General features: G+C 48.2%; 1 protein-coding gene across 1 annotated transcript in view; it reads left to right on the forward strand.

The window, feature by feature from the left end:
* The window catches only part of Kif5c (kinesin family member 5C), a 158,915-nt gene that overhangs the window by 118,770 nt on the left and 24,641 nt on the right, over positions 1-15,504 (forward strand). The window contains exons 17-22 of the mRNA XM_028879329.1: positions 2,498-2,615; positions 4,839-4,915; positions 5,880-5,989; positions 8,464-8,565; positions 8,696-8,756; positions 13,805-13,876. Of these exons, the coding sequence (XP_028735162.1) occupies positions 2,498-2,615; positions 4,839-4,915; positions 5,880-5,989; positions 8,464-8,565; positions 8,696-8,756; positions 13,805-13,876 (540 nt within the window). The remainder of the gene's footprint in view (positions 1-2,497; positions 2,616-4,838; positions 4,916-5,879; positions 5,990-8,463; positions 8,566-8,695; positions 8,757-13,804; positions 13,877-15,504) is intronic.

Raw genomic sequence — 15,504 nt, forward strand, 5'->3', positions numbered from 1 at the left:
ATATGGTGTTATAATTTCCTTATTAAAATATTAAAAGTTTTATGTGGAAACTGTTGAATGCACTGTTATTTTACATTATCATAAAATATATTACCCAAATACCTGTTGATAGACAAATAATAAAGTTATGTGGAAGAACACTATGTAGAACTTATAAAAATCCATAAAACTTGGGCTTTTGGAAAGTTTAATTATATCAAATTAAGTTAAAATGAAAATATTGAGTTATATCTATGCCACTTTATATCTTCGTAAAATATGCCTTAATTTGTAGGACAGGATGGTTTGTGGGTGAAATTCATACTGCTTTTTTGTATATTTGCTCTATATTTTATGATTATATTGTCATTAGCAACAAGAACCTTTTATTATTTGCAGGAAGACATTTTTATAATTTATACAACTTGAGAGAACACGATAAGCATTAGAGAAAGGTACAGCTCAACTCTAGTTTAGGTTACCTTTGAGATCACGGCATGAAGTGGGAGGGAACTTGTACTGCAGTAGTTGTGGGCTGAAGTCAGCCACAGGCAGAGCATCCACGGCTGACTGACAGCACTTTCTGTGTCCAGCTGGACGAAGTGGCCCCATGTCCACATCCCTCCTCACCCTGCACATGGCGATGACTCCTCGGCTCAGGTTAGCTGTGCCCTGTGGAAGTGAGGGAGGAAGAGTTTAAAATGCAGCCTGCAGAGCTCCTGGACGGGGCGCTACAACTGCAGTGCTACGTGTCCTCTCGTGTGGATGTAGGCTGTGAACTCAGCTCACTGGAGCGAGCACAGCCAGAGGAAGGTTGGAGAACACTCACTCTCAAGTGTGGGGTCCCAGCCTCAGAGTGACACTGACTGGTATAGGAGAGTTGGGAAAGTTTAAGTTAGGAAAATCTTCCTGTGTCGGCAGTGAGTACAGCTTCCCACGAGGCTGTTTTATACTCTGCTCTAGAGTACAGAAAGCCAATGATTCAGTCACTACTTCCTGGAGGTTTAATACTAACAGAAACCGTGGCTTCCCATTTTCTGATATGGTTTAAGGAGCCTGACAACATTCCTTGCTGAAATTCTTTCTTCTTTGTTATACCTTCTTCCTCCAAAGCTGTTCTTAAATGTTTTCCAACTGAGTTGCAGAGGCATTCATTCTGTTCATTCTGCAGGGTCTTTCTGCCTAAACATGAGCCCCAGTTCTGGGGGGGGGGGACAGTACGCATATTCCATCTGTCCAGAAGCCACCACTATTCCTGTTCAGCCACTGAGCTCCCATCCCTTTCCTGACCCCTCCACTGCTGTTAAGTATCTGCTGTATACCCTCCTGGGCAAACAATAAGGGTGCTATCACAGAGGCAAGAACTGTGAGAAAATGCTGAGATCTGATAAGGAGCCAGCCGGGACATTGTGTGCGTGTGCGTGCGTGCGTGCGTGCGTGCGTGCGTGCGTGCGTGCGTGTGTGTGTGTGTGTGTGTGTGTGTGTGTGTGTGTGAAGGGTTCTGGCAGAGAGGGAACCAGAGAGGGGAACCGTAAGATGCAAGGTCTAATGACCAGAGTTGGGGCATGGTGTCTGAGGGACAGAAGAAAAACAGACGTGCTTTTCTACAGGTTCTTGTTCAAAGAAGAGGCCTTCAATCCTGGGTGTTTCCTAATTCCTTCACACACATCCTCCTCCTGCTCTTTATAGTACTGGAGACTGAATCCAGGCCATTGCTCGTGCTAGGCAGGTATTCTATGAACCTTTCAGAGGAAGGTAACCAGGGTGGCTTTGGTCTCCACAAGGAGTGTGTAGCATGAATCTTAAAAGTTCTTATTAATAAAATCAAACCTGAGGCCAGTTATTGGGGTGAACACTGGAAAATCAGAGAGCCAGAACAAGCCACGGCTACCTCACCTCGTTGGATCCTCAGTTGGTCTTGTTTCCTCAGACTGGAAGCCTCTGAGTCCTCATCCAGAATGGGTCTCAGCTGAACTGCTGCTCAAAAGCCTGAATGCTTAACCAGGCCAAATGCTTAACCAGGCCAAATGCTTCTAGTTTCTGGTCTCCACGCCTTATATATCTTTCTGTTTTTGCCATCACTCCCTGGGATGGCTTTCTGGGATTAAAGGTGTGATGAGTCACCATGCTTGGCTGTATCCTTGGACAGATGGATTTCTGCCTCTGGAATGCTAGGATTAAAGGCGTGTGCTATCACTGCCTATCCTTTATGTTTAATATTGTGGCTGCTCTGTCTCTGGCCCCAGATAAGTTTATTAGCATGCACAATATTTGGGGGAACACAATACCACAGGAGTGGAAAGCGCCAGGGATATAGCATGCAGTGTGTGTGGAGACTGAAGCTGTAGAGTACAAGGACGAGACAGAGCTGCCTTGGCCCTCAACTGTGAATCCCAGGCAGAGGACGAACTAGGTGAGGTCTCTAGGTTGTGGTTTCCTATTGGACAGCTCCAGACAAGCCTGGACAATCAGGTCCTAGCTACTCACCTTTCCTTCTGATCTGTTTTCTTGCTCATAGCATGAGGCCAAGATCAAATCTCTGACAGACTACATGCAGAACATGGAACAGAAGAGGAGGCAGCTGGAAGAATCCCAAGACTCACTCAGCGAAGAGCTGGCCAAGCTCCGAGCCCAAGGTAAATATTGACCGTTCTGCAGGTGGCGGGCACTCGGCCTAAGTCAGTTTCTAGCTGCCTGAGTCTTGATGTTCAGTTTAGTTCAGTTACAGCACGTCTGTGTCTGCTGGAAACCACAGCAGAACCGAAAGAAGAGACCCATGCTAGTCCCACTGCCTTCCCAGCTTCCCTCTGTCCACCCAGCATCCCCCTCTCCCACCCCAGTGGACCTCTAGTCCCTTGGCAAAGCTTGTCCCTTACACTTGTCGGATGCCACTGGCTCTGCTCATCTCTGCTATGATGGCCATGTGCAGCCTAGTTAGGGATTGTGGCTAAGTCGATATACTGAGGGCTCTCACCTCCAGTCTTCTCTGGACGAGCCACCCTGCTGTATCCATCCCACGGGTGATTCAAAACTGCTAATTCTCTTATGTCGGACTCTCCCGTGGAGTTCTGCACTTGCATTGTGGCTAAGCTGGGAAGCTCAGCTTTTGAATGAGCTCTGCCCTTAGCTGTGTGCTGTTTGACACACGGGAAATGCTTAATAAATGGGAGTAAACAGAAGCAAACATTAAGAGTGGCAATCAGAAATGCAGAAGCCAGGACAGGGTTAAGTACTTTACAATGTGCAGAGTGAGACCAACCACACATAGTAAAGGCTGAAATGAAAATTAATGTTTATAGAGCAATTTGAACAGCCATAACAATTCCCATAACATTTGACCATTGAATTTCAAGTATAGTTTTAAAGATTTTATCGTATGTGTGTGCACGCGCTCCGCATGTGTGCACGTGTGTGTGTGTGTGTGTGCGCGCGTGCGTGTGTGCGCGCATGCACGTGCACACAGGTGCCTGAGGAAGCCAGAAGAGGTTGTTGGATGCCCTGTAGGTAGAGATACAGGCGTTTGTGAGCCCCCTGGTGTGGATGCTGGGAACTGAACTTCATCCTCTGGAGGAACAGCAAGTGTTCATAACTACTGAGCCATCTGTCCAGCCCCTCATCACAGAACTTTAGATCAGAAAAACACAAACAAGAATGCAGAGAAGCAGGGAAAAGGAAGCCATCCAAAATAGCTAAAAAATAGTTCAGTAGACGTTAATAGAATATTGGTTTTCCTGTTGGAGACAAAACATGCATATGTGTAGCGATGATTTATCATATAGTGTTAGGTTAAAGTCTTTATTGTAGTTATTAAAAATAAATGGGTCCTTGTGGTCTTAGAAATTAATATTTAAAACAAAAACACTTTGATGAGTATTTAGGATTGATGATGTTATTTCTTTTATTGTCATGTGAAGCTATTTACTGGATAAATGCATGCTGCTTCAGGTTCAAAGGCAAATTAAGAAGGAAGAGCCCTGCCATAGCTTTGAAACATTTTATTTTAGTGGTAAGGAATGAATGTTGAGAATAGAGTATTCCACCTAACCCTGGATGAAGAAAAACATTCCCCCTTCTTATATGTTTCCTGCAATGGGGCCACTGAATAGAAATACAAACAGGGAAGACCTGGAATAAAGTAAGATAGACCAGAGACATAATGAGTTAGATGTCACTGTCCAAATGACATTTGCTCCCTGCACCCCCGTCCCCCAGCTCTCCAGCTCAGGCTGCACTTGCCTACTTGCTCAAGGAGCCCCGCTGAGCCGGAGTGTACTGAGCCAGAGTGCTGGCAACAGCCCTGCACCCCTGGGGCCCCCTGGTAAATCTAGAAAGTGTTAGAATATATTTCTGTTTCCCTTGTTTTCATCTTTAGCTTGTTTTCTTGCTCTAGATCCTTAGAAAATCCACAGCTACTCCTGGGAGGTAAATTAACTCCTTGTGGAGTTCTACCAGTGACCTGAGTCCAGATGTTACCTCACGCTCATAGGAGCTTTATAATCTGCAAGGCTTGATCATGTCCTCATGTCTGGCCCCTCAAGGCCCACTCCCAGAGGCCGGTGGGAAGCAGTTCTGGGGCTCTCTGCTTCCAATTAGCCCCTTCCTTTCCCTGGCTGCTCTCCCCTAGGGAGGCCTCAGTCCACCTGAGGTCCCAAGGGGCGGAAGTACCAGCACAGGCCACAGGAGAGGTCAGCCCTGCCCTGGTACTTTGGGTGCTTGGTCAGGAGGCCGTCCCTGGTGATGCTCTGATGCAAGCTGACTGCTCTTCTCACTCTGCCATCATGCTTTAGTCTTCTGAGTTTTTGCTTTGAGGTCTGAATCCCGCCAGTGAAAACTGAAGTCACTTTTACACTTTGAAACAGAAAAAATGCATGAAGTCAGTTTCCAAGATAAAGAGAAGGAACACCTGACAAGGCTCCAGGACGCCGAGGAGATGAAGGTGAGTACGTGTGCATTTGATGTGTGCACATCTCGAAAAATCGGTCCTCGGACCCGTGCATGTCAGCGTGTCAGAGAGGAGAGGAATCATGGCGGGGCTTTCAGAGCATCTCTCCCAGGGCCTCACGTAGTCACGAGATGGTGATGGGACTATCCAGGAAGCCAGAAATGTCTGTGGATTCTGTGTTGCGTTGAGACCTGTATTCCCTGTTCCTGATGAAGAGGGCATAAGAGTAAGCATGTCAGTGACCACACAGGCCATGTCACCAGCGTTAACTTCTAAAGAAAACATTTTCTCTCAGCCCCTACAAAGAAGATCTTCAAGCCCAAGTTTCCTAAAACACAGATCTTCATGGTCACCTTTAAATCAAGAATGGAAAATGTAGAAAAAAACAAATAGGAAATAAGACCTTTAAAGGTGACTAATTCTGATTGATTCAGACAAACCATGAACCTCACTGAGCAGAATCTCACAACTAATATTCTGCTGTGGCCCTGCTCCGGCCGACAGAACACAGCCCGGCCTTGCTGGGGTGGCCTGCTCTCATTTCAGAGTGCTTTTGGTGGGCTGGACAGAGGGGGGGGCTGCCCCTCAGTTCAGCAGGTAGGAAGTGTTCTTACAGGGGTAAGTGACTTGTCTGGGGTCGCTCAGATAGGAAGAGAACTGTGTTCTGGCTGGCCTGGCTGAGAAAACCATGTAGCCCAGATAAGTAGCTGAAGGCGAAGGCAAATTTCTGTGCAATTACTGGGCTGGTTTGCCTTCAAGGCCCACTCAGGTCTGCGGCAGATCTGTGGGCTTTGCTGTACAGATGAAGCAGGGCCAGGAGCTTGGGCCCGAGAGCCAAAAAACACCCTTAATTTTTGGATTTAACATCTGAGGGAGGTGGACGCGGATCCAGGGCTTGTCACCGAGTGGGCAGAGTGCCAACAAGTTGATGCGACATTTCTCCTGGCCTGGCTTGCAGAAAGCTCTGGAGCAGCAGATGGAGAGTCACCGGGAAGCGCACCAGAAGCAGCTGTCCAGACTTCGTGATGAAATTGAGGAGAAGCAGAAAATCATTGACGAGATTCGGGAGTGAGTTGGCCGAGGGCTCACGGGACGTGGGTGGGCATGCTCGGGCCTTGTGAGCCAGACTTAAAGGGCATGACTTTTAGCCAGGGGCCCTGGGCTCCCTGTGCTTGGGCTCTGAGCTCTGTTCGGCTGGTGCTGCCTCCGAGGTCTGTTCTCCCATCTGGAGGCCAGCATCCTGGGGCTCTGGTACAGCAGGTGGCAGGCAGACCCGGCCACCCCTCCGCATCACACCAGCCTGGGGCAGGATCAGTTCAGTGGTGACTTAAGTTGGAAGATATATGCCCAAGAGCCAGAGAGACTATATGAAAATATGAAAGAAAGAAAAAAAAAGAAGAAAAAGAAAAGGAAAAGGCTGTTATTCCCCCAGGAGTTAATAAACACTCTAGAGAAGCCTTTTGACATTGCTGCTCCTTCAGCCCAACAAATGATGCACCTGCAGCCACCTGGTTGTGTGTGCGCACACCTCAGAGACCTGTGCCAGTGCGTCTGCAAGGTGGATGCCAGTATACCATGCCACCACGCACTTAACTCTGCGTGATGCCTCATGGCCGCATCCTGCCTTCTCAGAGTCTCTGGGGAGCCCCCCGCTCCACAGCACCCTTTCCTTTTCTGCAGCACAAGCACCCAGCTGCAAAGCTCCCTTTTGGGGGGGGTCCTATTCTAGGGGTTCTTTATGCTGTTTGCATAGATCTCCTTGGTAGTCTACACATTCCTTTGCAGAACAGCCCTATAAATGTTCCCCCCAAAGGCATACTCTTATGAAGAAAACATGTCTACTGAAATAAAATTTCACCCACCGCCCCTCCCCACACTAGGCCAAGCACCCCCCACCAGCACCACCACTTTCCTTTCTGCAGATGAAGAATTAGATATGGGAAGCAAGGTTGAATTATTTACTTAAGGTCACACTGCTAAATAGGAATCAGACTGGAGCTAAGCGTTTAATTCTCCAGGCTACTGATCCAAATCTGTTCCGAGGATGTGAGCTGCTTGCAAGTACATTTGCATCTTGAGGGAGAAGGGGAGCAGAGGGGGAGTCTAGTTGGTGTGCTGGCTCTGTGCAGCCTGCCGAAGGACAGGCCTCAGCATGCCCTCTTCCTCTTCCTTCTGCACCATGAGCTGCCCCCGGACATGATTCTGATTACTCTCCCTCAAAAGATGATGCAGAAAGAGCAGGAAGAAAGTGCATGAGTGCCTGCCTGGGGAACTTCCTCGGCTTGGGCTCTGGGTGCTTCTGGTTTCCTTCACACGGCCCTGTGGTCTCCACCCCCATAAAGCCTGGCTTAAGGGCATTGGCTTGGTACAGAAGAATACTAGACACTGCTTAGGGTTTCTGTTGTGATCCAACACTCTGACCATAAACAGCCTGGGGAGGAAAGGGTTTATTTCAGCTTCCAGTTTACAGTTCAACATCCAGGGAAGTCAGGGCAGGAACTTAAGGCAGAGGCCATGGAAGAATGCTGCTTACTGTCTTGCTCCTCATGGCTTGCTCAGCCTGCTTTTTCTTCTCTCTCTCTCTTTTCTTTTTTGGTTTTTCAAAGCAGAGTTTCTCTGTGTAGCAATAGCAGTCCTGGAACTTGCTCTGTAGACCATACTGACCTCAGAATCACAGAGATCCACCTGCCTCTACCTCTGGAGTACTAGGAATAAAGGTGTGCACCACCACTGCCCGGCCCAGTCTGCTTTCTTACAGCACCCAGGACCACCAGCCCAGGGGTGGTACCAGCCCTCCTTTGTGAGCTGGTCCCTTCCACATCGATCATTAATTTAAAAAAAACACACACAACTACAGACTTGCCTACAGGCGGTATCTTCTGGAGGCAATTCCTCAGTTGAGAGTCCCTCTTCCCAAAAGACTTCAGCTCATGTTGTGTTGACATACATTGGACCGGCACAACCCGCAAGCAGATGATGGTTTGTATCCACACAAAACCTGAGTGGCACTCTTCATAGTGTCTCTCCGAGCATCCCATAGCCTGGGGTCGCCCCCATAGCAGCTGCTGTCCTTGGAAGACAGCTCCCAACACCACGGGGTGGGGGTGGGGTGTGTGAAATGGCCAGACAGTTACCTGAGTAAACAGCTGTCCTCTGGGTGGTCACAGAAGCAGAATTTGTGGAACAGGGCTCTCTCTCTCTCTCTCTCTCTCTCTCTCTCTCTCTCTCTCTCTGTTTTCAAGCATCACCGTTTCCCCAATGTCATTATTTTCCCCCCACAGAAGCCCTTGCACACAAACAAACTATAAATACACCCTCAAAGCCTTTGTTTCATTTCATGCTTCCTATCTGCTCCCCAGAAATTCGTTTTCACTTGGGCAGAGAAGAAACTGTGAGGTTGTTCTCTGATCCCTCCGAATCCTCCCGAATCGCTGCCTTTATTGCACAGAACTAATGGGGCTGCAACAGAACCAGGGCTTTAGGAGGATAACTCCGAAGTTCAAGCTGATCTGGAATATATTGCTTTTTCCTCTCAATTTCAGTTTGAATCAGAAGCTGCAACTGGAACAGGAGAGGCTGAGCTCCGATTATAACAAGCTGAAAATAGAGGACCAGGAGAGAGAAGTGAGACTGGAGAAGCTCCTGTGAGTGCCCTCAGCATCCCTGACTGCGTCTGCTCTTTGCCTAGCCTTGTTTGTTTGCCCCAGGTGCAAACTGCATCTGCCCCATTCTGGTTCTCTCGTGGTGGCTCATGGTTCCTTTCTGTCTCTTCAGGTTGCTCAATGATAAAAGGGACCAAGCCAGGGAGGACCTTAAGGGGCTGGAAGAGACTGTGGTAAGTCAGTTCCCAGTTCAGTTCACTCTCAGCGGCCTGCTTTGTTTGTGATCTACTGAATTGTTGATTCTAAAATTTTATCTGCATGCACCTTTCCTATATAGCAACTAGACACAAAGTGTCGTACCTGTTTCCAGAACCGTTTTGAGAAACCCCCAGAGACCACCAAGGAGCCAGTTTCCGATGCAAGCACATTAGGTCCTTTTATTGTCAGGTTCAAACCTGGGCCACCACCAGGCAGATGGAGGGAAATTTCAGCGGCTGTGGCAGGCCCAAGGGTAGAGAGTTTCTATAGGGAAAAACCGCAAGCTGGGAATTGTATGCTTTGGCAACTTGAAATTGGGTAGAAGGGATGTGTGGCAAGGTGATTGTTTGAAACTACTGGCCTAGACTTTCGGTGTGAAACCACATTTGAAACTATTGGTTTGGGCTTGTTGGTGGGGAACCACAACTTGTTGAGTAGGATTATCTGGGCTGCTCAGTGGGATTATCTAGATAGCTTCAAGGACCGTAAACCGCAGAATATCTGCAGGAGCATACTGCCCTGTATCTGTTGGAGTTGCCATGGCACATTCCTGAGGTCCTTCCTGGAACTGAGTAGAGCAGGTGGTCTAAGATGGTGGCCCTGCCCTAAGATGGTGCCTGTATTGCCTTCACAAAAGCATTCTGTGGCAAACTGGCATTTGTAGAATGACTTTGAACAAAATTCATCCGCTGATTGATTAGTCAGTTGTGAGTGCTATAATCCTGAAGTGTTTGAATGAGAACAGAACTCCACTCAGCTTCCAACAGATATTTAGCAAGCACCCGCAGAGACTAGCACTTGTCTAGGTACTCGGATTTATCAGTGCACAGTGTAGGGAAGTCTTGTCTCTAGAAGCTGACCTTGACGCACTGAGCTGAGAGGAGGGACATGCTGAGGAAGACCATTCTGGAAGCAATAACTTGTGGCATGTGGAGGTAACAAGGATGTCAGTGTGCGGCTGGGTAAAAGGAGGGTAAAAGACAGGCCTAGGAGGACAGTGCTGGAGCAGGTGCCTTGAAGGAGGGCCAGGAAGAAGAGCAGTAGACACCACTGGGTTCAGTAAGGGCTTGGTGTTCGAAATTGCTATTGGATAGGAATGTGCCTACAGCATTGTTTTCAGTGACTGTGCAGGATAGCAGATTGTGTGTGTGTGTGTGTGTGTGTGTGTGTGTGTGTGTGTGTGTGTGTGTGTTGATCACATTTCACGTGGCTTATCACGTGCCATTCTAACATCAGCAGAATTCGGTGAAAGTGTGTTTAGGCTTGCACACGTTTAAATTCAGTGGCACCTTCTCAGCCCGCGCATGTGTCACGTGAGTTTATGTGGGACAGAGCCCATCCCCAACAGCCCAGAGGCTCAGACTGGAGGCAGATGGCTACTCCCATCTGGAGCTGAGGCTGCATGCTGGCTCCTGGGCCAGGACAAACTGCTCCTCCGAGGAATGAGGACACAAGCCTTGGGGACAGAGGTCAAATGCCTGTGCTGACAGGAAGCTGAACCTTTCAAGGGCAAAGCCTATAGGGAAAGCAGACATGAGGCCATGAAATTGTTTCCTCTGCATTGTTTATAGAGCAGTGCAGTCCATAACTGAGTGTACTTACAGAATTGCAGGAAAATGCTGAACATTGACATTTTACTAGATTCCTGCCAGCAGGGTGTTCTCTGCTTGTACCCCTGTGGACCCCCTACACCCATGTGCCTGGCTTCCCTTCTGTGTCTCTGCTGCCCTCACACACAGCTTGCACATGCATTTGCACACACAGCTTGTTGGCACACCACACACTCACTTTCATGATGTCTTCTGGGCTTGGCCACATGCCCTGATTGTGCTTATGATGTCCATATATATTCCTGTACACTCATACACATCTGCATCTCACTAACGGTTTTTCTCATTCGAACACATTTTTGCTCATTTACACAAGTTGTTAGGTACTTTAAACTCACACTTGCTTGCCTTTTCTCATCCTTTCCTTCACACTTACAGGCCAATATGCACAAAGGCTCAGTAAACTCAGAGATATTCATGCCGTCACAGCTCACACTCTGCTGACTCATGCAAGTCACTCTCATGGTCTCTCTCTCTCTCTGCCCTCTCTCTCTTTCTCTCTTTCTCTCCCTCTCCCCCACTCTCCCTTTCACTCCCCCCCCCTCACATCCAGACTTACTCACATTCTTACACTCACACGCTTCCTTGTTCCCATCCCTGTGAGCATACTAAAGGATTAGTAGCCAGTTCCTTTGCCTTCTTAGGTGCTTGGAGATGTATTAAATGGCATGTTTTCTCAGTAGCCTCCATCACCTACTCAATTCTTCTCTCCTTCCCTCCCACAAGCTCATTTCCTTAGTAATCTGGCTGTGCCTACACAAGCTCACTCTCAAAGGCTACCTGCCCCCCACTTACACATGTCCTTCCATCCCACACACAAGGACAGACCCCCTAATGTGGTGGTTCCTTTTCCTCTTCCTCTTTCCCTCACCACCCCCGCACCCCCTTCCTTACATCCAGGACTAGATTCCTGCAGCGTGAGCTGCTGTATACTCAAGTGTTTGTCCTCCGCTTTGGATTCTTCCCAAGCTGAGCTGTAGATATCCTCCAGAGACAGGCTCTTGCTGTCTTCGGCTGTCACTCTGTTCTCAAGGCCTCCTGTGCTAGCCTGCTCTTCCTCCTGAACATTGTGTGGAGGGGTAGGACGCTACTAGCAGATTGCACTCTGAGAATCTCACTGCAGACTGGTCATCCAGGCTGTTCTGTGTGTGGCTCGAGGCAGGACCCTGACTGCTTCCTCTAGATCCCACTTCATGCGACACTGAGCACCTCTCTAGTGCTACCTCATCGTCCGAGTCATTAGCCTTGAGCTAATGCACGGAGGGCAGTAGCCTATGATGGGAAGAGAACCCGGGGAAGCTGGAAGGTAGAGAAATAATTCCGAATGCGATGGAGGAAAGATCATTGCTGCAGGAAGCCACGTGACAGCTGCCTAAGCATCACGGTACAGCAGTAAGAACCACCTTACATGCCCAACTGCTAATAATGAAAGAAGGGGCCAGCTCAGGACCCTCATGTGGTATTTATGTCCCAAGGAAAGGCCTGGCTTTTGGGTGGGGCGTCACACTTCTTGCTTCCCTTTTGTGTGGTGGTGTTTTCTTTCCGAAAATATGCACTGTGATGGCAGTGTGGGCAGAAGGAAGAGCCGAGGTGGAGGGACAGCACGCAGGGCATTTGTCAGCATGAAGGCATGTGGGACTGAGCTCCCCCTGCAGGGGCGGAGGGCAGCCGGGATAGTGGTGAGCGATGGACTGTACCCCTGGTCCTGTGCTGTGAGGCGGCTCGCTCTCGGATGGCAGTCTGTGCACATTATTCACCATACCAGACCTGTTAGGCTTCCCGCAGAAAGCAATTTCCCTCATCCAAGGATGCAATTGACTTCAGGTGCTTCTTATTTCAACACAGAACGGGACCCAATAATAAGGCCTTAAATGAACAGAGAATGGTATTTCCAGAAACTTGGTGTTTCCTTGACTCTGAGTCCTGTTTCTACCTTTTTAATTTGAGCATTCAGCCCCTGGCATCCTGTCAATTTATATAGATGAACACATTTGAAAGAGTCTCTCTACTTCTTACTTATACGGACGTAATTTATGTGAAACTAACATCCCTTGTAGAAAACATAGGAAGACCTGGGTTGGGAAGATGACTCAGTAGTTAAGACCACTTACTGCTGCTTTTGTAGAGGATCTGAGTTCAGTTCCTAGTAGCCATGTACGGCAGCTCATAACCACCTATAATTTCAGCTCCAGAGGATCCAATGCCCTCTCCTCAAATCTTCCAGCACTTCATTCACATACATGTATACACACTGGCGCATACACACACACACACACACACACACACACACACACACACCTTGAAACAGATAGGTGAGGCAGTGGTGTACATTAATCTGAGCTTGTGAGAGACAGAAGCAGAAAAACCTCTATGAGTTTGAGGCCATCCTGGTCTATTTAGTGAATTCAAGGCCAATCAGAGCTACAGAAATTAAGACCCCCAACACACACAAACACACACACACACACACACACACACACACACACACACACACACAATGTGTGTAGACTAAGACTTGAATAGAAGGAAATGTTGTTTTGATTTTCTGCTTTTGTTACCAAAGATTACTAGGTTTGGTTCAGGCCCTTGTCTCATCACTTATAATCTTAGGTATTCATTCATAGAAAATAATCCAAAATGAAGGAAGAAATTGCCAGCTCTTGGGCTATGAACTCATAGTAGCTGTCTTACTAACCTTTTACTGTGGGCCAAAAACCTTCCTAAGGGCTTTCCAGATCATCTCATTTAGTCTTGACACCACAGGGTCAAATTCTCTATCTCCACCTTAAATGTGAGAAAACATATAGGAAGTCCAGGTGATTTGCCCAGGGCCACCAGATGGAGAGTCTGAGAACTGCCTCATCTGTGAGCTGCTGATGTGAGGCAAACAGTCTTGTGGACTGGGCCAGTAGTGGGCGCAGAATCATGGGAAATGCCAGTAGTGGGCACAGAATCATGGGGAATGCCAGTAGTGGGTACAGAATCATGGGAAATGCCAGCCAGTTTGGGTGAGAGGAGTCATGGTTACTTTTTAATTTAGCTTGTTGGTATGATGTGTAATATTTACATGGGAAGTAAACAAAAACAAAAGCAGATCCCCTCCCCATGGCAGGTAACTTCCTAGGAATTTTTGTTCGGCCCTTTTGAGAGTAGAGGAAAAGCGCTGGCTGGCTATGTTCTGGCTTGCCTCCGGCAGTCGGAGTCCCCAGGATCCTGCACCATGCATGTGCCCCTGACAGAAGTGTGGGCTGCAAAGCAGGCAAGGTACAGACTGTGCCATGGCACCAGCAGTATCAACGGCAGCCCCAGCCGGGCTGTGGTGATGTCCGGGGAGCCAATGACTTCTAGAGCAAGTGCCGCACCGGTTCAGTCCACCACCTCACTGATTCTGCATGTCAAAAAATCTCTTCCAGTCTAGAGAACTCCAGACCCTTCATAACCTGCGCAAGCTCTTCGTCCAGGATTTGACCACCCGGGTGAAAAAGGTAAGCCCTGCCATTTTTGAACACGTCGAAGAAAACCGTCGGCGATGAGGTATCATCTCCAGTTGAAATATCGCTTGCTCAAATTAAGGCTGGTTATGCTTATAAATTAATTACCTCATGCCAGAGAACATTATTAAAAGAATGTGCTTGGGCATGAAATTACTTGGGACTATTTTACCATCTGATTTTCCTTTTTAGTAAGAGGAACTTATAATGCTGTCCCTGCCTGGCCTTAATTAAAATGACACATATTTGTCTGGCCCATGCTGTGTGAAAGTCACTGTTTAGGGTCAGAAAAGACCGGACATTCTTATCAGACGATGACAGCATGGTCCCCTAGTCTACAGAAGAGCCTCACGTTTGTCTAGGCAGTTGGTGAGGTGCTTTGGTATGGTGCTTGTGCATCCCAGCCTCTGTGGAGTAGGTCCCACAGTATCCCTGTGTTGCAGGTGCGGATCTGGGCTTGGGTGTGTTTGCAGGGCTGAAAAGAGTCAGATGTAAGTCTGCAAGCTCTCAGAATCCCGGTGATCTTAGGGACTCTCCACATTGGTGACTCAACAGGTCAGCTCTGAAATTTAATTGAGAAGACGTGAGGCCAGAGTGTAATGGACAAGGAGCCGGGAGTCATGGAAGAGGCGTGAAAAGATTGAAGGAGAATATCAAGAGAAGCATGTGCAAATGTTTAGTAAAGGCATATGCGTGTTTGAGTGTGCGTATATGTACATACATGTACTCGTACACATGGGTGTGTGTGAAGGAGCAGAGGAAAAAAAGTCAAACAAGGTGAAAAGGGAGCAGTTGATAGGAGCCGGCCTAAGAGGGAGAATTAACCGCACAAATGGATACTGCTACTTGTTAAAGAGAAGGCACTGAGTTTTCCAGAGGCCAGAGAGAGTCAGGCTGGAAGCATTTGCCGGAAACCAGGACAGTGGAAAGAGGCCACATCTGATGGCTGGTGTCCTCAGTGGGGAAAGGAAGAGAATGTGGAGCTGGGGGAGATGAGAGAAGATTCAGCCAGCTGTGGATGGCAGCTACTCGGGCTGAGTTAAGTGGATTGCTGAGCAGTGGTGTGCGTGCCCAACGGAAAACAGTGTGCAGTTGGCAGGCACCTGTGGCAGCATGGCTCTACAGGGTGGAATCTTGGTGAGGCAAATATTGAAGGCAGAGAGGACCATGGGAGATTTTCAGAGCCTGAATGGCAATGGTCAGGCCACTGTGTGATGACCAGTCTACAAAGCGCATGTTACCTTGGGGCCTGCACCAGACAGGAGGATGAGATCAATGTAGATGTGATGGACAGACTTGACAGGAAGGGAACCTGATGAGAGCATATAACAAAGAAGACTTCCGTCCCTGGGGGGAAGTGGAGTGCTGGCCAGAGAAAGGGTCAAGAGAAGGACACCAGAATCCCTTGGTTTCATTTTATAAAACTTCCTAGGGATGACCTACTTTCAGATTTTCGGCCTCTGGGCCTCTGACAGCTACATTGGCATCACCTGGGAATTTGTTTAACTACATACCACACCCCCAGGTCTGAGGAATCCGACATGGGGGTGGGCTCAGCCATCTGAGTTTTAGGAAATGGCCTGGGGATCCTGGTGTATGTTCATGTTTGAGAGCTTATGTTG

The sequence above is a fragment of the Peromyscus leucopus genome, chromosome 4, assembly GCF_004664715.2.
Source record: "Peromyscus leucopus breed LL Stock chromosome 4, UCI_PerLeu_2.1, whole genome shotgun sequence".
In the NCBI taxonomy this organism is placed as follows: Eukaryota; Metazoa; Chordata; class Mammalia; order Rodentia; family Cricetidae; genus Peromyscus; species Peromyscus leucopus.